Source organism: Chelonia mydas, chromosome 3, assembly GCF_015237465.2.
Source record: "Chelonia mydas isolate rCheMyd1 chromosome 3, rCheMyd1.pri.v2, whole genome shotgun sequence".
Taxonomy (NCBI): Eukaryota; Metazoa; Chordata; order Testudines; family Cheloniidae; genus Chelonia; species Chelonia mydas.
The window spans coordinates 13,684,994-13,706,245 of NC_057851.1; the positions used below are offsets into that span (position 1 = coordinate 13,684,994).

General features: G+C 34.4%; 2 protein-coding genes across 27 annotated transcripts in view; one reads left to right on the forward strand and one right to left on the reverse strand.

Annotated features, from left to right (window-relative positions):
- Nucleotides 1-21,252, reverse strand: part of SUPT3H (SPT3 homolog, SAGA and STAGA complex component) — a 461,776-nt gene that overhangs the window by 385,582 nt on the left and 54,942 nt on the right. For 3 of the 26 annotated variants that reach the window (XM_043542159.1, XM_043542154.1, XM_043542155.1), the window contains one exon: nt 6,864-6,946. The exons of the other annotated variants lie outside the window; for them this stretch is intronic. The gene's annotated coding sequence lies outside the window, so the exon portion shown is untranslated. The remainder of the gene's footprint in view (nt 1-6,863; nt 6,947-21,252) is intronic. 26 annotated transcript variants of the gene reach the window in all.
- Nucleotides 12,919-21,252, forward strand: part of RUNX2 (RUNX family transcription factor 2) — a 212,034-nt gene continuing 203,700 nt past the window's right edge. Inside the window, exon 1 of the mRNA XM_037893906.2 lies at nt 12,919-12,991. Within this exon, the coding sequence (XP_037749834.1) occupies nt 12,934-12,991 (58 nt within the window). The 5' untranslated portion in view covers nt 12,919-12,933. The remainder of the gene's footprint in view (nt 12,992-21,252) is intronic.

The window sequence follows — 21,252 nt, forward strand, 5'->3', positions numbered from 1 at the left end:
TGGGAGGTGAGCTTTGAACATATAAAGTGATACATAATGCTAGGTACTCTGAAAAAGACTGTAATACAGATTGAATAATGTCGGTAATACAGATTGAAAGATGCTTCTGGTAACAGTTCATCTTCTATCTATCAACTGTTTAGACTGTTAATTAATTAACACATGTATTTAGCAGAAAGTAAGACAGGCCTCTCATGTAACTCTGCTAGTTTGGGTTGCACAGCTCCCTCTCATCTAATCTAGAGAAACCTACTAGTGCACCTTTGCAAAAAGAAAAGCATTTCATGAAGTACAAAACCAGAAATTTTTTTAGAAAAAAGATACATCATTTTAAGCATCATTAAGAGAATAACAATGTCATGTATATAGGTGTCCAATTTGATCCAATTACCTGGAAGAAAAAATAGTTTAAATTACTGTAGCTCCCACATACAGAAGTCAACAGATAACAACCTTCTTCTACCCACAACAAAAAACATAGGGATTCAATTTTATGCAGTAACCAGTTGGATTTGTTCTCCAGTTAAAAAAGAAAAATAAATTACACCAACTCTTAATGGTAAAACAGGAGCTATTTCACTGTAACTTTTGTCTGAAAGACAACCAAATATTATTTTTTAGCTCTTTGATTATGTTTAACTTGTAAAGATGCCACTTATTATTGCAAATATTCCATTTCTCAGAAGACTGGTATCATTTTTCCTGTAACTGAAATATAAACAGACTGCTGCAGAGCTGTTTCAAACCCACACAAGGCAAACCTGGACCTCACAAAGCAAGAAAATCACATCTAGCTTTTTCTTAAAAAGTAAAAGTTTGCATAAGCCAATAAGAAAAATGATAAATTTAATAGAAAATTCACGATTAAAATGGCAAAATGGAATTTGGCAATGACAAGACCAAAGCCTGTTACTGTATTAACACCACATAATATACTTTGACCCATGACAATGAAAATGGCCATAAAAGTCCATTATTGTATTCTTTCTGGAAGTGAAAAGATCTGCTTATAATAGCTGTAATGATATAGGATGTGAAGGAAAGGGATTAGGTTTTTGTTTGCTTATGTTGTTTCAATGAGCATAGTCACTCCCCAAGGTCCCAGCCTTACAATTTAGTCCAGGAGGCTGGACTCACGCTCGTGCAGAAACCACTTCCTTCAGCACAGAGGTAGGCACAAAGAGGGTTCTAACTGCACAGAGTAAAAGCTTAAAGGCCCTGACCCTGCAACAGAATCCGCTAGTGTAGATCTTTGCGCCCACAAAGAGTACCTCTGAAGTGGTACCCCATGGCATGTTATTGTCATAGTAGGTACCAGATCCTGTTGTATGATCAGAACCTCCTATATATGAGGAAGAGGACATCATGAAGAGTGTATGAATGTTACAACCAGTCCCATCTAGTGGCTATGTAATTCATATGTTATAACATGAATCTGTTTAATGTACATCTAAATATCAAATCCATCATTCCCCCAAATTAAAATAGAATGTAAATTTTTATTTTTCTGGGTTTTTTTAAAATACTAATAAAGAAAAAGTAAATTTAATTTCAGTTACTCTGGTCATAAAACAATAAAAGATAAACCACAAAAAACTGAACTATTCCATAAAATATTGGTTTAGATTATATTAAAAACAGTTTGATAATTTAAGTTAAATATGCAAAAGATATTTCTTTAGTTCTCTAATTTATTTATTGTTAGCTGAAGTGCTGAACTTGAACCCAAAGTTCTCCTAATGCACAGAATAGGTACAACAGCAGCATGCAAGGTCTGTCACTTTCCTACAAAAAATGCTTCAAACTATGACCTAAAGGAACCCGAGAAGTGGTCAAGAATGTGGTTTATTCTCCATGCTAGTTCAATCTTTGACCACTCTGCTGAGACTGGCAACCAAGGTGTGTACACTCCTACAGGTGAACACTACATCTATGACTTGAGTTTGGAAACTTTGGTATTGTTGGGATCTTTTTTCTTTACATAGCCTGAACAATCAGGCTTTTCCTTATTCCTGTCAAGTTGGTGGATCTGTTTTCACGGTCAGATTGGGTTTCATAATTCTCAGAAGGTAATTCTTCCCAGCCATTGAACTAGATTGTTCATGACCTGGTTGGACACTACACCCACCTTTGGTCTACAAACAGTGATGCTCCACTTTCACTTCTCATCTCATCTCTGTATGTTATATCCATCTATAATCGACATCCCAGTTATGATAAGTATCCCAGCTCAGTTTTCCACTATGCCCATAAGATAATTTCCTTCATTTCATATAATTCGTGTTGTTCTTGCTTGTCTCTCAGGTTCCTTCCATTTATATGAAAGTTAATGTTGCTCTTATTCTTCATCTTATGTTTCAGAACAGCTCCATCTTTTACAGATTTCTAATGTAAAAAGTAGGGCAGACTACATGAGTTAAGTGAAAGCGTTGCCCTGGATAAGAACATAAGAGCGGCCTTACTGGGTCAGACCAAAGGTCCATCTAGCCTAGTATCCTATCTTCCGACAGCAGCCAGTGCCAGGTGCCCCGCAGGGAATAAACAGAACAGGTAATCATCAAGTGATCCATCCCGTCTCTCATTCCCAGCTTCTGGCAAACAGAGGCTAGGGACACCATTCCTGCCCATCCTGGCTAATACCTAGTTTAAAGCTTTCCAGCTGGTTTTGAACCAAGAGGTCTTTACCCCATCCACCCTACTTTCTGCTTTAGGATTGGTGCTAATTTAACCTATCTAGGATCTCATCACAAAAAGCATCCAAGTGCCCTGTACCCTTCCAGCAAGGCTTGTGCATTTCTAGTATCCAAGACCCTTACTAATTCTTCATTTGCACTTGGCTTCAGAGGGATTTTCTTGCAAGATGACTTAAGTCAAATTCTCTTCCAAGCTTCCTCTTGTGATTTGTGATAACAAATCTTAATTCATTGGTGTAGTTTGATCTCACATGAATTGTAATCAGTAGGAAATATCCAAAATTCTTTAGGATACCTAGTTCCTTTGCCATGCCATCATCTTTCGTGCCCAGAAGGCACCAAAACTATTCTGTTTTATCAGGCCAATCAGTCCATGCTCCTCACTACAGTCTCTTTGATTACAATTAGGTGCTTTCCCTTCTTTGCTGCTGGTTTCATTTAACTTCCTTCTTCTGGATCATTGAATGAGATATTGTCTGTTTGTGTCCTTTACCAGCCCTCTCCACAAATAAAGAATACCTGCTGTTGCTATCTAGAGTGAAAGGTTCCTGTCATAGTTCCAGGGTAAGCTGTACCTTTGATCCCTCATTCAGACTTTCGATGAGACCTCTTCCAAGTAATAGGCCCAGCACTTTCACTTCTCTCGGAGTGGAGTCCTGTGATTCATCCCTACTGACTGGGTCTTCAGATTACAGCCCTTCTGTTTACCAACATTTCCTCAGCAGGTCCAATTGGGTCGGTTCCCTATTATAGACTTCCCTCCTTGAGCTGTGAACAGTAGGCAGACACAGTGACACCAGTTTCTTCAAAACAAAATATTATTTATCCATGGAAATATAGTAATCTACCAGAGATATAAGGTTAAAATAAAAAAAAGTCCACATGTATATTGTCTTACCTAAACTTAGAATTTCCATCGAGACTTAGATAGGCCCAACTTTGCCCTGGGACCCTAGCTCTTCTGAGGACCAAATCATAGTCTCTTTCTTTGTAGATCTTGCCTCTCCCACTCAGAATCAGAGCTGTGGTTATTAACAGTTTCCAAGTTCTTTCTTCATTGATCCCCTGCTTCGATTCCTCCTCCTCACCCTCTCCCTCTTTATTCCCATTTATCAACCAGCCTATTGTTCAGACTGGGGACTTAAATACTAAAAGGAATTGACATCTGTAGTGTTTATTAATTATCAGTGATTGAGTTACCTGCAACCATTGTCTTCCTTGCTGCAGATGCATAAAACCATCCAGGACTGAGTTAGCACTTTACAGCCATGTAACTGACTCCATAATAGTAATCTGAGGGCTAATATACATGGCCCCACAGTTTGGACTACGGGGATTTGAACTGCAGTGCACACTAGCATATTGCACTGTAATTCCCCCATGTGGATGCTCCAGCAAAATCTAAAAAGTACCCAGTTTGCATTAGTCCTCTTTAAAGAGAACTAAGTTAACATGAACTAGGTACCTTTTAGTTCACATCCATAGCATGCACACAGAGAAGTTACAGCACAGCACACAAGTGCTTGCTCCAATTCACATCCTCATAGTCCAACCTGAGGGGCCGCATAGACAGCCTAACAGAATGAGGCACAACCCACACACTAGTAATCTGACACATACGTAACACTCATTAAAAATAATAAAATAAAATAAAATATCTCTCATGTTCTTCACAGCTCCACTGATGTTAGTCCTCGGTTCTACCTTTCATAGCTGCCACAATCTTCCATCTACTTTCTTGGTCTTCTACGAGAACCCTACCCATTGTGTCAACTTGTAAGGGGTCTGTGGCAGTTCATTTGTTTGTTCAATATTGGTTCCTTAATTTCTCCTACTGTCTTAGCCACCCCCACCCTCCAAAAAAACCCTGCCATATTGCTGAAAGGCAAACTCATTAAAGAATTTAAAAAATCCTTTCTTGCCCCCTCCCCTTCCTTCTCTCTTCAATTTTACTTCTTCTATTCCAGGTATCATCTCCTTTCCAGGGCACATTTCCCTCTTTACAAGGCTACAAAGCTATTCTCCACATACCTGCAATAATGTTTTTTAAACTGAGAGGGAGTGGCTAGGATTTTCACCAGATATGGAATTGTGCAATAGAAGTAAATTCTGGGGACAAGAGCCTTGCTGATCTATTGGGAGGGATCAAGAGAGAGAAATGGGAGGAAGGATGGAAAGAAATACAATAATTACATTATTTTATAAAATATATTTTTCCCTTTTAGTTTGACAGTTTCATTTTCACTGCTTTTTCATAGCTTTTCCTTCTCTGATAAAAATTTTAGTTTTCTGCTTCCACTGAAGGGCCTGAGAATCTGATGTAACATCTTTGTTGCTACCAAACAACTTGAAAAATCTGAATAGAGCAAATGTATTACAAGGAACCAGAATGCAGAGTTATGTATATTCACAGAAATATTGAGAAACCAGTAGCTGTTGGGCCAAGTAATCCACCTTCAGTGCAGTCTCCCCCAGTACAACCAATGAAATTGTTGTATGCCAATTAATGTGGTGATTGGCTGAGTTACCTCTACTATCACAATGGTCTAGGTCTCTTGGCATGACATAGATACATGCCTTCCTGTCACATGGGTGTAATCTGTAAAGTTAAAATGACTGAGAATTTAAAAATTAGATGTTTACAGATCATGAGTCCCAGTGACGACTGAACCTAGTGATATTCTGAACCAAAAGAGCTCTCAGCTATGCTTGTAGCTGTTTCCATTGCTTCACATGACTCATATATTCTAGGCTTTAAAGTGATAATCCTAGAATTTTAGAGTGTCTCTCTCTCTCTCACACACACACACACACACACACACACACAAATTGACCGCCTTGCACTCTGATTGGATGACCAACACCCAATCAGAATACAAGGATTCATACACAATGAAGGCCTACAAACCACTGTTTTTCTCCATGCCCGAACGCAAGAAAGCTAATGCACGCACACACATATATCCAGAAAGTAGAACCTGGTGACTATCCCTAATAGTTCAAATCACTTGCTTTTTATTGCATACTATCCTGCCCTCATTTCCATTTTTGTTTTAGTCTTTTGTTTTGTGGTGGTAGGTTTTTATTGTAAGCTCCTCAGGGCATTGACTTTGCTGTCTTATTTGTTTGTAAAATCCCCTGGCAGAATAGTGATATGCAAAATTAACTAACAAAAAATAAATAATAAATAATGTGTGGCTGAGAACTAACTACACATGGATTATGCCTGTTACTCTGTGAGCTGCAGAATTAGAATAAGCTGTACAAGTACATATATACAACTATAAAGCATCACTGCACTCTTAATAGTTTATGTTCTTCCATCTCAGTTATATATTTAAATTTCTCTGGGGTATTTTAAAAACATCTGTCCTAAAAGATACTATATAAGGTTTAGCCCACGAAAGCTTATGCCCAAATAAATTTGTTAGTCTCTAAGGTGCCACAAGTACTCCTCGGTGTTTTTGCTGATACAGACTAACACGGCTTCCACTCTGAAACCTGATATAAGTATTGTTTACTCAAAAATCCTACAGGGTGCAACCCTTGTAGACTATCAATTAAATATATATTTTAAATATGTATTATCCAGCCAATTGTCTAGGTAGATATTTTGAATATGTAATACTTTTTATATGAAAAATACTGTGAGTAGTTACTGTATAAATCAAGTGGCGATTTTAACTTCAATGTTTCATATCTTACCAATTTAAAAAAGCGTTTAACTTTTATTAGGCTTACTGAACAAATTTCATGTCTCAAATATACATCCTTTCAGACTTATACAAGCACAGAAGCATCTGAAACTGGTATAATTTTAAATCCAGAAGCAACATTTTATCGTTGAACTATGCCCCAGAAAACAGTGGTTTAACATGAAAACAGGGACAACAACTCTAAGCAGTATGAATGCTCCGCTATAATGTTTTTAAAAAACTTGTCTCCTAATCTTGATTGAGGTTTGAAAGGAGAAAGCCTGTCGTTTTACAGTGTAAATGTTGTGCAAAAGCTTTACAAATACAGATTTAAATCTGCTATTGCCATTACTAAAATAAATGAAAAATCTATAAGCAGCAATGAAACTGGCATGCAAATAAAGGAACTGTCAAGACATATATTGCCTAAAAATAAGCTTACAATAACTATTTTAAAGGCTGTGTGTGGTCTTACCCATATATTTTGGCAAGATGCACTTTCTGCAACCACAGCTAGATTCATCCAAAAGCAGTGGCACTGGAGAGTCTCTGTCTCACCTGTCAAAGTTGAAGAACGTTGTTCAGCAGACCACCATGAGTCCATGGATAGGATCCATAGCACTACAGCAGCTGTTCTTGATAAGTGTTTAACTATAGGGGAAAATACTTTAAAAAAATCTTCCATAAGAGGATCACCCTTAATACACATGTATTTAAAAACAATGAGAAACAAGGACTCTGTCATTTCTAAAATAAAACTCTCTGGATATTCATGCCATTTCAACATAAATGTTCTAACAGGTATTACTATCCATTTAAAAAAAACCCAATTTTAATAAATAATGATTAAAAATATTACATTTACACAGTAAGTGTACAATATTGTATTTACCTCATAAATTAGCCAAAGCATATTAAATGTCTCTTAGATCATTTTATCAAAATTGTCTGCAGTCAAATAAAACCTCATTAAGTTAGTCTGTCTTCACACATGAAAAGTAAATAAATAAATGTTTTCTTGTTCTTAGTTCTTTTCTTAAGTACTACATGAACAACGTCTTCCTGTCAAACCACAAAATAGGTTCGGTATTTAGCCTCATCTCTTCTTTTGGGAGGGAGAAGGTGTAGGTTGCTTGAGTATGGTAAAAGGTACGTAAACTCAAGGTACAACTAAGACCAACCAGAAAAAAATATATTAAAAAGTTGCCAATCTCATACCATATGAAAATATAGAATGAATATCCCCAAAAGCTAGCAAAAAGAATATCAAAACTATGCATATAAAAATAGCAATTTCAACACCAATGAGCAGCATGCAAGCATTAATTTCCAGAGGTGAATATTTTCTAAAAATAGTCACTGCTTTAACTACTGAGATCTCCAATTGTTTGATTAGTGGTAGTACTGTATCCTATAAGCAAAAAAATGCTTTAGACAGATTACTTTCACTTTTCCCTAGATATATTTAGTGTACTAACTAGCATAGTTAGGATATTATTTTTCTTTGGTTTTGTCAGTAGCATGTTTGAAATAAATTTTATTAAGTGGTAGTGTATGTAACATTGCATTGTGGGTAGCAGTTTCCTGCCTTAACCTAGCCACATCCTCAGCTGTTATATGAGACAAGTTTCCCATATTTTCTGCAAATTGACTTTTTTTTCTTTTTTAAAAGAAAAGAGACTGGAGAAAATATAAAAAGATTATAATGTTTTTAAACAGCAACTACTGACTCCTTACTGGACTATATTTAACTAGAATGGCATTCTTACTTGCTGTACAGACCAAAATAAATGTATGGAGAACAGAACACCACCAATGATAAACCGAAAAATAACTGAGCAATAATATACAAAAGCAGCAGTCAATAAGATATATTTGGCTTCTAAGATGCAGAAGCTTGTTCAAGGCCTGGATAGCAGGTAGAGTTTTTTCCATTATTGTTGTTGAAATGGCTATTATGTGACTTTTTTTCTGCATAATGACACTAGGGTTAATAATCCAAGGCAACAGGAAACAAATGTTAATTACTAGTAAATTAATCATTGATTAACAGAGAATTGCTCTCATCTCAATCTATAGCAAGGATTTCTGTTTTAGGTTTAAACAGATCTTTAACAGTAGGAGTCCAAAGATAAGAAATCAGACAACCAGTAATTGCTTACAACAGAAGAAAAGATAATTTTTCACACAGAACCACAGACAGTCAGTTTCATACCATGTATAGTTAAAATAATACTCAGGAGAAAGGGGGGGGAGGGTTGACAATGTATATACAGAAAGGTAATCATAAAAAATAAGGCATTTATTTGTTCAATACCCCGACAGTATTTTAGCAACAATGTCTATGAAAAGAAATAAGAGTTGGCATAAAGAAGTATTTTTATTTAATACTATTCTTCTGTTTATAATAGCTTAACATACGTGATACTGAATCTACTTCAAGCAACTGGAACAATGCTGGAAGTTTAAAATCCAAGTATACACTAGTCTATACAATGAAGTTTTTACAAAATGTGTAAATACTGTAATTACACACCTACACAGGAATAAAATACTAAATAAAGTAAAATGCAGCACCACTGAGAAAGCTATAATCAAAATGAGAACGACTCTCTATGGATTTGTGAAATGTAGATGCCAGGTAGAGTGGCTTCATGCCGTCAGAAACAGGAAAATGCAGCACTGTTTGAGATAGACCTAAAGCAGCAATATCTCTGGGTTTGATGCATCTGAAGAAGTGGCATAAGGATATGCCACATTATAGAAGTCTGTCTTATTCTTCTGGGAGAAATAAAAGATAAGGAATAATCTATTCCTTTTTAAAAAATAGGTGGGAGATTCTTCTCTCATAGCAAGTTGACCATAACATAAAAACAAACTTTTTAAGTACAAATATACTCTCTTACAGTGTATCCTATAGTTTATATGCTGTATAAAGTATGAGTGACAAAAACCAAAATGTTCTGAAATAAGAAAGCAAGGCTTGCAGGTTTTCAAAACAAATTTCCTCAAAGATAAAGCATATGATGGCATTAGTTTTGTGTTGAAATTGATTTTAATTTCAAAATGAGACTTAATTTGTCATCAAAGAACAAGTCCATAATTTACAGAGCAAATTCTTTAGCCTGATACTTATAAGTATAATTATATCAGTGGCTTGAAGTAACCCCAACAGAATTTTTAAGTTAACTTTGCTTTCTATAGTTGTGTCTTTTAAAGAAAAGTCCTAAGTATGAGTCTGCAATCAAGAGACTTCTTTACAGTGACTTTTCAGAATTAATATATCTTCATCACATTAAAAGTCTAAGCTATTTTGAAGAAACAAGTTGGTAGGTATTATGTCTATATATGTTTTTGCTTCAGAAAATCTCATAATTAAAAAGATTACTCAAACAACAAGAAAACATTTCTGACAGTGAGAAAACAAATTTAAATTCTAAATGAATATAGAAAATGTCTAAAACTACACTTCAATCCCACACTGGTATCGATGTGTTTCTACAGTTCAAAGATCTTCACCCTGCCAAATGGAGAATTTATTGTAGTGATCTTAATCTTGATATCAAAAATGAATAAAGTAGCCTGTGGCTGTTCAAAAGACCATCTAAATTAGGTAAGTACTGAAAGGGAAAGTTAGTGGAATATATTGAAGCTATGCAAGTCAAGGCAATCAAAAAAATTCATCTTGGGTCAGTTTTATTTCAATGTACCGAGTTCAGAGATCCAGTTCTCTGGGGTGAGTAAAATGTTCAGTTATTAAAGAAATTAATAGTAATGAATGTTGGGGCTTCTGTCTTTTAGAATTAGAAAGACTGGGCTTAAATAGGGGAAAATATAAGAGTTTGCCTCCAACAGTAAAGTTATCTATGATATAAGATAACTGAATATACTTAGCATAATACAATATCTGAAACTTTTGCCATGTGTACACGTATTTGCAGAGATGTTTGTACTTACAATTTGAAATTCCACAAACAGGGGCAAAAACCTCCAAATGCTTTTATTACACTAAAAGTTGATTAGACTTCTAATTCACACGTGTGTTTTCTTTATATAACAGAATTAGTGCTCTATTTCATCATTTTTATGCCTTTAACTGCTTTCTCAGTGATAGCACTATCATACAATAAAAATATATATTTAGGGATACAAGAAACCCACCTTTAAAGGAACAGGTGGGTTTTTTGTTTGGTTGGGTTTGGTTTTGGTTGTACTTTTTTTTTTTTTTTTTTTTTAAGTACTATGTATATCAGGTTATTCACTGCCTAATAGGTTCTTATTTTAAGGAACAGTCCTAGAAATTTGGCAACCTCTATAAAACAGGGAAACTGTTGAATTGAAGACAATATAGTTTACATTCCAATACACATTATGCTGAGATGTTCAGAAACAGGATTGGTTTTATGTTTCTCTGATAAGTATCTGCCAAAGAAAAGTTTTACTGAAATCTTCCTTTCCCATCTCCTCTCTCCCCACTCCATCAACCCACACAAAATAGGGAGAACCTGATCTGCCCCACCCTTCAACCGATTAGTTTCACACCACTTCTAGTCAACTGCTTATTGCAGAAGCAGGGGAGGAGATAAAGGGGAAAAGGAGTAAGGGAAGCCAACTGCCAGAGACATGTTAATGAGGAGTTTTACAAATAAATGATGAAAAATGCTTAGAAAATTTTACGTCTATTTCTTTTCTGCCATTCTTCTGCCTCTCCCAACCAAAAAAAAAGGAATTATAAAATACAGTGCTTATACTATACAATCATGCTAACAAGAAAATGAGCTCTACACAAATACATGTCCAGAGGGGGCAAAAATAAGACAGTTTCCTAAAGATGTTTCGAATTTTGTTCTGAATCTGAGCGAGCAAATCAAGACTACTGAACACATTATTCCCTACTACACACAGCATTTTGCAATTTATTTCAAAGACTCTATTATAAACAAAAAATACTGCTTTTGTTAACACCGTGTCCTGATATAGTAAAAGCTTATATTAAACAAAGTTAAAGTTATAGTCTGTTAAGTATATAAAAATAGATTATACATATGCGTATGTTAAGTGTTTAAGCCCTACATATGCATCAATATGACGTTTCATTTTCAAAGTAAGCACTAACATTAACTGCTGAATAAAACTATTAACAGTATCACTCAAAAAGTATAAGAAAACAGTTTCTCTGAAGCACTAGAATTACAATAAGCAATTGATGTTAGCAATCAAAATTCCACAATCAGCACAATCCATACTGTTCGGTAACTTCTATATTAAATTGTTGAAGTATTTTTATTCAAAAAGCATAATTTATAATACAGTACTCAAAGTAGTTACAATATACAAATTACAGATTCAGCAAAAAAGCCAAGACTGATATATAATTGCACTTAATTTTCATTATATAAAGCTGCCAGCTAATCTTGAAGGTACATAAGCAAGACAGACATGATTTAAGATTTGTAAAGGAATCCCCAGACTAACGCTTCTATGACAGCCAATTACAGTACAAAACACAGCCCCAACAAGCAGTCTGCTACCAGACCTTAGGAAAGGTAAAGTTTCTTACAATGAGTTACAGATTCACAAGTATAGGAAGACAAGAAGAAAAAGAAAAACAGAAGGAATCCAGCCACCCAGCAAATATGAAGCAGACCCAAGATTGTGATACAATCCAAAGATGTAAATTATTGTAAATCATCACTGTTGTTCAGAATTTCACACAGCCACTTGCGCCAACTTTGCTTATTTTTCCACAGACACAATAATGAACAAGAGAAAGAACGAAAGGGGGTGAAAAAAGGGGGGGGGGAGCCTGCACTGAGAGTACAAATAAAGTTCTGCTGTCCATATGCTTTAACTGTACAGGAGTTTGGGCTCTTTCAGCATTTTGTATTCTCTCCAAATCCTCATGAGTCACAAAAATTAAAAAGCTATATCCTTCTGGATGCCAGGAAGGGCCTTGCCACAGGCCTTTTGTCAAAATAAAATTAAAAAAAAAAAGAGAGAGAGAGAGGAGAAAGAAAAGCCACAGTGGTAGGCAGTCCCACTTTACTTTGAGGACTGTGATGTCACAAACCACATGATTCTGTCTCTCCAGTAACAGTGCTTGCAAAAAAAAAGGAGTTTTAAAGCTTTTGCTTTTTTGGATTATGTGAATGCTTCATTCGCCTCACAAACAACCACAGAACCACAAGTGCGGTGCAAACTTTCTCCAGGAGGATAGCAAGAAGCCTCTGGTTTTTAAATGGTTAATCTCCGCAGGTCACTACCAGCCACTGAGACCAACAAAGTCAGTAAGTGCTCTCTAACCACAGTCAATGCAGTAATAGTAGGTCCTTCAAATATTTGCTCATTCTCTTTTTTGTTTTGTTCCTTGCTTTTCACATTATCAGTGCTACACAATTTTTGGACAGAAAAAAACAAAGAGTTTATGCACTCCAGGCACACTAATACTAAAACCAGGTTTGGGTATGGTTTGTATTTTCAGTTTAAGGCTTCAAGCAGTATTTTCACCAGAAGATACAAGTTGTGTGTGAAAACAGAGAAGGACTATGGCATCAAACAGTCTGTTCAGCTCAGTGACACCATGTCAGCAAAACTTCTTTTGGGGTAAGTATTACAATGTTTGTTTAATTCTATGAATGATCATTGATTGTCATCAAAACAAAAACCTGTTAAATAGTATTTTTTGTGTTTAAAATTCAATACTTGGGTATAGTCGTGAAAAAAGAGGTTCCCATAAATAACGTATGCAGATTTAACAACTAATTTGTTAACTGACAAGCTAGGCAAAGTAAAGTCGCTATACTATACTCCAGTGTTTGACAGCAGGTGTGCTGTCACCTATGTGAGTCAATGTTTCCAGTTACATACATTTAGCAAAGTAAGATACTGCTCTGAAAAAAAGTAAAAAGCTTATTAAAATTAAAGTATTAAATGAATACAATCAAGAATATCAGAGAAGACCGCCAGGTGAAGAACCTGGGAAGAAAATGTGACATTTTATAGAGCTCCAGCATCTTTGCAATAGACAAATGAACTACTGACTTAACACTGCTAGTTCTCTGTATCTGAAGAAAAATAATAAAATGTAGGACTTAGCAACCTCTCCTACATAATTGCCCTACCATTGTCTTAGATATTTGATAAACTAAGAAAATTAATTTAGTATATATGTACTAAAGTATTCAGTGCTAATCCACAGCCAGCCCCAAAATCTGTTCGTTTCCATACTTTCACAGCAAAGCATGCGTTACAATGCATCACTCTTTAAAAACAGTTTTTCTAACTACATTTGAGTCATGAATTAGCTGAGATAGTTTTCCATAAAAACTATTCATCTGTGAAAATAAAGCAAAATGTGGATGACATTCAATTTGATTTGTAGTAGCATTTTTATAACAGCTCTATATAATAGTATGTTACCAAATATCAGCTTGGATATTCAGAACTGTAAATAGGTCTTAAAATGTCTTCATGAAATCATATAATGAATTATACATGTGAATATTTACATACATGTCCATATGGAGAGTACACATACACTGTAAAGCGATACTGCTAACATCATTTTAATTTTAAACCTTCTTCCCTGATCTGTTTTTAAAATCAATATAAATAAATACATTTTAACCCTCTATTAATGACCATTAAATATAACTGAATGAGACTGAATAACTTTTTCTGATTTATATAAAATTCAGAATACAGCTGAGCTTTAGCTGAAAGAATGACAGTAAACTGCCGAACCATGTTAATATTTGATCAGTGGTCAGATATACGTGCAAGATTTTTTCACTGAAACATTTATTGAGACAGGTCAATAAAACTATCTGAATTATCTGAAAGAACACAAGAAAAGCATATGAAAACTTACAAGATTTTCTTAATGCTGTCCATCATGCTGAAACTATGTTGGGGCTGTAGCTAAACCTTTACCTCCCCTCTTCCCCCACCCCAACACTTTAAAGAACAAAAAAGATGCTAGAAATGCTTTCAGCACATACAATATAAGCTTAATCTAGGTGTAACTAGCTGATGGTTGGAGTTCCCTTTACCCCTCCTACTTCACACATTTTAACTGGCACAGTCTGTGAGCACAATCAGACATGAAGAAAGTTCATACTTAAGGACAGACTGTTTCATTTATGATATACAAAGGCATTGATACTACTAATTAGTGCTACTTCTCAGTACTAGCTGTCTGAAAGTGGTCACGCTGAGGTATACTACACATAGTACTGAAGCATAACATGGACACAAAAAATATACAGCATTTCTACTAAAACTGCTGTCTTAATGAAGCACAGCCAAAGTGAAGCCAGACCACATTATCCCAGTGTTTACAACAGGAAATACAGTTTACATGTATAGGGACTTTCTTTTGCTTTTACTTCCAAAAGAGATTAGGAGAAATTTTGTTGGCTAAAATTATCATAAACATGCAGTGGTGACTGCTTAATTCATCTACTTTTGGTCATTCGTTAAGCTACTGAATAGTGTCGCAACATGCTTCCAAATTCTGCACATGTATGTAAGGTTGGACAAGTAAATGTGTCCTTTGAGACAAACTACAATGAATTTCTAAAGTAAAAGTAGACTGTCTCTTTAAATTTAATCTTAGAAAATAAGAATAGAAGCTATAAGATCCAAGTTACTCATCCATTGTTTCCAAATTAACAAAAAGGTGAGGCTTTGTATCAGAATGCATAATCCAACTATCATCTTCATTATAGTCAGGTCCTGCATTTAGTCTCCTCCCATTCTGTTCTCCAGTTTATTCCTATTGGGCCTGTTAAATTTGATGAGGTTTTTCTTAAGAACTGACCTGTGGAACTAATGATGACTGGTGGCAGGGCCAGGAAAGTGGAGTGCATCACACCTCTGATCTATCAATAAAATTTAGCAGTATCTCTGCAAATTTTTATTTCACCTGATGCAGGGGATCTTCTGTAACTTCAAAAGGCATATGTTCCTACTTAATCTAATACATTCTGAATTATCCAGAAACTGTGTTCTGGTTTCATACTACTTTTGTACAGCACAGGAACACTTAGAGCTAAATCCAAGTTTGGACTGTTCTGCCTGTGTATACTTACATTCTGAATCTTTTACATTTAAACCTATTAATTTTGAGTTTGCCAACACAGTTATATTTTTGTACCTATGTTTAAACTAAAGCAACAATAAATTGCTCAGAATAAATTCTACACAACAAATAAAAATCACATTGTTGAAAAACATCCGCTAGATGTGATTTACACAGGATCTTCCAGATCATGTAGTACTTCTCAGATACATACCATATCAGTTATAAATAACAGGAACCACATTCTGCACTGATGTATGTTCTGTGCATCCTCTTTGGCTTCAGTGAAGTTGCTCAGAGTGTAAATCAGACAAAAATTTGGCCAATACTCTAATCTAACTTTTCGTAATTGACCATGGTAGATGGATGTAATAAGTGAAAATGAAACTTATCAAGCTTATAAGAAAAAGCTGTACCACTTATATACTAAATAACATGTATACTATTTTTTAAAAAAACTTTCAAGAACTGATTATGAGCTGCTCTAACTACTTTGTAACAAATTTAATTTTGCATTTATATCAAAGTAGACAATTTAGAAGAGGATCCAAAATATAGAAATTCAGAAATCAGAAAGCTATACATTTCTGTGGACTAAAAGAAGAAAGCATCTATAAATTCTACTTCTAGAATTCATAATCATAAAAATATGAATTCAACCAATTTTAATCATTACTTTTGTTTGTATTAAAATATAAAGCAAAGTGCTCATAATATAAAGTATAATATGAAACACAACAAATAGATGACTATTCTCATTCACATAAAGAAGAATGGATTCCCGCCACTACAGCTTGTAAGCATATGAAATACATGAAATATACATGACTACACTATATTTTTAAATGCTTTGTAAGGAACAAAATATATTTATTCATTTAATTACCTCCTTTGAACAAACCACTGATCGTCTGGATTGTTCAATCAGCATTGCTGATGTAAAATTCACTAAGATAGAAATGTTCCAGTTTGTTAACAGAACACTGAATGATCTGATGGTTAAATAAACTAGGGAGGAAAAAACACCCTAACTCATTAAAGGCACTAAGATTTTATCAAGCATACAGGATTAATCTTTATTGAATAGAACCATTCACAAATCAAACCTTACTCTACTTCAATACTTTCATAGAGCGCTAATCAATTACAAACCTTTTCTAGTGATTCAAAATCCATGTGCTTTTAATTTTATACACTGGTGGTCTAAAATATAGTACTGAGGCCGAGCTAAGTCATTCTGTATTGCAACTTTGCTTTTTTCAATAAATATTCATCTAGAGGTTTTCTTAGGGAGAACTGCTCATATGAAGACTGTGGTAATATTTTTATACTGTACCTCCTTGTTGAAGCAGAAGGTTAGGGGTTACCTAAATACCTCAACTGTATATACAAAAAAAGGAAAAGGTAAGTATTCACATGAAAAATCCAAAGGGACTATATTATTTATTTTTGCATTTCCTATGATTAATGATGCACCAGTGCATACTTGAAAACTCAAGTCAAAATAGGGTAACACCTCAAATTCTTTTACAAACTGTACAAATATCAAACTTCCATGCTGTATTAACTACTCTACCAGAAATATTTAAAGACTTTATCACCCCCACATTAATAGTATAACAATAATACTGCAAGTCCTCCCAAACTGTGCGACTTCTTGGTGGTGGTCTGACTTAATATTAACCTTAAAATGTATTTAATAGTATAAAAACACCATTCTTTTTTTATTTATTTTTCCTATCTGATTTGCTTTTAGAACAACATCCAGTTTAGTACTTTTTATGGCTAGTATATGTTCAAAACAGTCTAAACCAGTAATGGAGACAAAATCATTTATGCTTTCAGGTATACATGGAAAAGAAATCAATATGCAAAATATTCTTACAAAGAGGGCTGAAACTATACACTGCAGCTGTTTCCTACTTTCATGTAAAAGCTACATTATAAATGTGTTTAATTACCTGTCATACATTATATAACACACCCATGTCCAACAGACTTCAGTGGAAGTTAAAGAATACAAGGCAGGGCAGAAGTAGGCCATACTGGTTGGATTACAGCAGTGCAGAGCACCTACAGTTCTCAGCCTCAGCCACCATGAAAGTCAACAGCAGCTGTGGGTGCTCAGCACCTCTGAAAATCAGGCCATATGTATGTTATACACTATGTACCTAATAAAATTCAGCACTGTATATTGTAGGTGATGGAGTTGTCAGTTAATAAGGGTTACAATAAACTGCCACATTTAGTATTCCCTGGAGTACAAAATATTTTAATTATGGGGGGCCTCAAGATAAACAGCAAACTTAGCAAAAACATGAAGCATTTTAGGTTTAAACCTGAAATACTGAAAGAATCAAATTTGCCCATGGTTTAACTGCAGTGTAAAAGTATTCAATTGTAATATAGAAAAAAAAAGATTAATTTAGATTACTCAAGAGGAATAAACACCGAGCAGATTAATTTTATGTTGATAAACTTATTTCAATCTCAAAAAATAAATTCAGAAACCTTACACTATCTTCAAAGGGGTTTTCCTTGTAAATTTTGCCAGGCTTAAGAGTTGACCACAAGTTTTTGTCCATGGACAGCAGACATCCACAAAGTGCACCAGACATCCACCCTCTCCACCATAGTACCTCAACAAGAAACTACTGTTATCAACAAACAAACTGCATTTGACTTATATTATTTACAACAGCATCAGTTTTCTAGTCTCTCTCTCTCTTTCAAACTCCTCTCTGCAGGCTTATGGGGAACGGAGTTTGTGGGGGGGAGGCGTGCGTCTTTTTCTCTCAGGTGTTTGTTTTTAAGTTAATAAAGTTTAAATCTAAGAGCATGTTTCCTTTCATAAACATGCTCTCCTCTACAAATAAATATAAGACTTACCACTTAATATGCTGAAAAACACACCCTAAAGAGAATATTTTAAAGATGAGCACAGGGACAAAATATCCCTTTAAACTTGAGTTACTGTATCATAAAACAGTTCAACACTTCCAATAAAAAAGTTCATTATTCATACATCTGTTTCCTGTATTTTTTTTTATTCTGCTTGTTAGCATGCAGTGTACTGATCTAGCCTTCCTCATGTAGATATAAGTTTCCTATTTAATGTATAAACTTGTTTCCAGAGGGCGGGGGAAGGGGAGAAATATTGATTCACTGACTGCTAAAATCATTTTAAATTGGTCCAATTAAATTGCTGAGTGACTTATTCAATATTTCTTTAAAATATTCTAATTTACCAAAAATAATTGTTTTATTTTATTATTGTGAAACAGCAAGTCTAAGTAAGTTGTTCTCTTTTCTTTAAATAAGCAAGTACTTTAGAAATTCAGACATTTTCACATAACATTTACTGTATTCTCAGCAGTTTATTTCAGGAGTATTTTCTCATCTCTTTTAATAAAACAACCTTTATTATAACAGTGAAGGTTAAAACCATTATTTCCTCTGCTGTCTGGTTTTCAAGAAATGTTACATTCATTAAAGTCAAGCAGTCCCGGAATTAACAATAAGTTTTAACTTTTAACATGTTATAGCTAAAAACCCTGTGGCAAAGAACTTTTGGCAGGAAGTCAATCCAACAGGGTTTGTTACAGTATTTCTCTGATAGACAGTGATTTTTTTATTCACATACTATATTTCATTGGAATTGTTAGTTTCTGAGAATAAATTATAATTTAATATTAATTTTCTTACAGAAAAAAGTTTAAACTCAGGTACCTTATATATATTTATCCCCCCTGAATTTATCCGAACCGTAAGTGTGCCAAACCATTGTTTAACTTATCCCTTTTGGTCAGATATCTTACATCTAAATCCACTTTGTGGTTTAGTAAAAGAGAAAGACAGAGGCTGCCAGTTTCATAATATTTTATTGTTCAGAACAAAAAACCTAACCCAGATCACAACGAAAATCAATGGTAACATTAACAATGTGTATGAGCATATATACTCATGTGCACACCCACAAGCGCTGTTCTTTCTGAAACTGGAGTTATTGTATAAAATGTTATATTTTACATTTATTACCATCAGTTATTATAGCAGGTGAATTAATATTTTGCCAAATGAACATAATTAACATGATCACCACACAACAAAAGATAAAGAGGCATTTTATGAGAAACAATATACAGATATATCTGTATTTATATCTCTGTACACAAATGTATCCATTTACTTCTGATTGCTATATTTTTTTCAAAGTATCTGTATATCATTTAAATAAGGATCAGAAAACACAGAGTTAAAAGAAACAGTATTTTTATTTGTCTGTGTGGTACTAGGAAGGGTAATATTTCTTCTGAAAAATGTAAATGTATCACTGTGTATATGCAAACATGCATGCACACATGTGCACGCATATGTACAGTTGATACATTTACATTTTTAAACAGAAAGATTACCGTCTAGTATCACACAGACAAATTTAAATAATCTGATTGCTTATTTTAATTCTATACTTCCCATCTCTACTTCTAAATACCTGTCTTTTTCTAAGCAAATATCTAATAATTTAAGTTAGCATCCAGTAACCTACCACTATAACTATACAGGGGTGGGATCTACTATCACATTCTAGTTTATTAATAGTCTGAATTTCATAACATTGTTTACAAATCTTTGCAATGCACAGCTTATTCTTTTAACATATTAGGACATATTGCAATATACTTTTTTGGGGCAGGGATCTTGTCTTTGTATTCGTAAAGTGCAATGTCTACTGATAGCACAATATAAATAACAGTGGTAGTACCATAGTAAGTGATGCTTCAAATACTTCATTTTAAAAAAATCTGGCAATACCTCTGGGAAAATGTGTATGTAAGGAAATAGATCTATCATTATACCTTTTCTAATACTCACTCAACAGAAATTGCATTTCTGGATATCACGGTTGAGTTCACCTTGGCCAATTAAGAGTTAAAAATAAAGAGAGACCACATTTTTTTTTAAACCAAGGTTGTCTTTCCTGTATAGCTCCTGTTTATGGCAAAGCGCAATATACTATTTTTACAAGTGATGAAACAAATTCATCACACTGTATTTAGTTTTTAAGAATTCTATGATGAAACAAAGTGCTCTCTTCAGCCATTAAAATGTGATTTCCCTATATCAGTATTTTTATTAATGTCAGTATCAGCCTTATTGCAGAAAAAGCAAGAGTCAGCTTTGGCGGAGAAGAAAATAACTGTAGCTGAACAGAAGTTTAGATGTAAACCTGCTCAAAGTTAAGAGCCTGACCCACTAAAATTGTTTATTCTGAGAATAGTGAAACATGCTACATCGTGTTGATTGCATATCTATGTTTTAATGGTAATTAAATACCACATTTTACTTAATTCTTAAATAGAAAACAGAGTCCCAGTCACTTTAGGCAATCAAAAGACTTGTACAATATAGCATGGGAAGGCTTTATTAATGAGAATTATTGAGGGCTAAAGTTATTAATTGAAGTACAATACCCAAGTATAGAAGCAGTTTTGTAATGGGAAGACTTTAATAAGTTTGCACTGTATGTGTATTCTAATATAATCTGTGCATCTTGCTTTCCATAGGTAATGGCTACCAATATAAATTTACAACTGAATTTATCTTCTTAGTTTTCTGATCCAGAGTTTCAAAGTTTAACACAACTGTTCTTTTAAAACGTGAAGTAACTAAGCTATAACAATGAATGGCCTATTTAAAATTGACAAGACCAGAAAACAGTGACTATTTACATAGGCAGTGTACCTTAGTATACACTAGTAAAAATGTTCTCCTTTTCCCA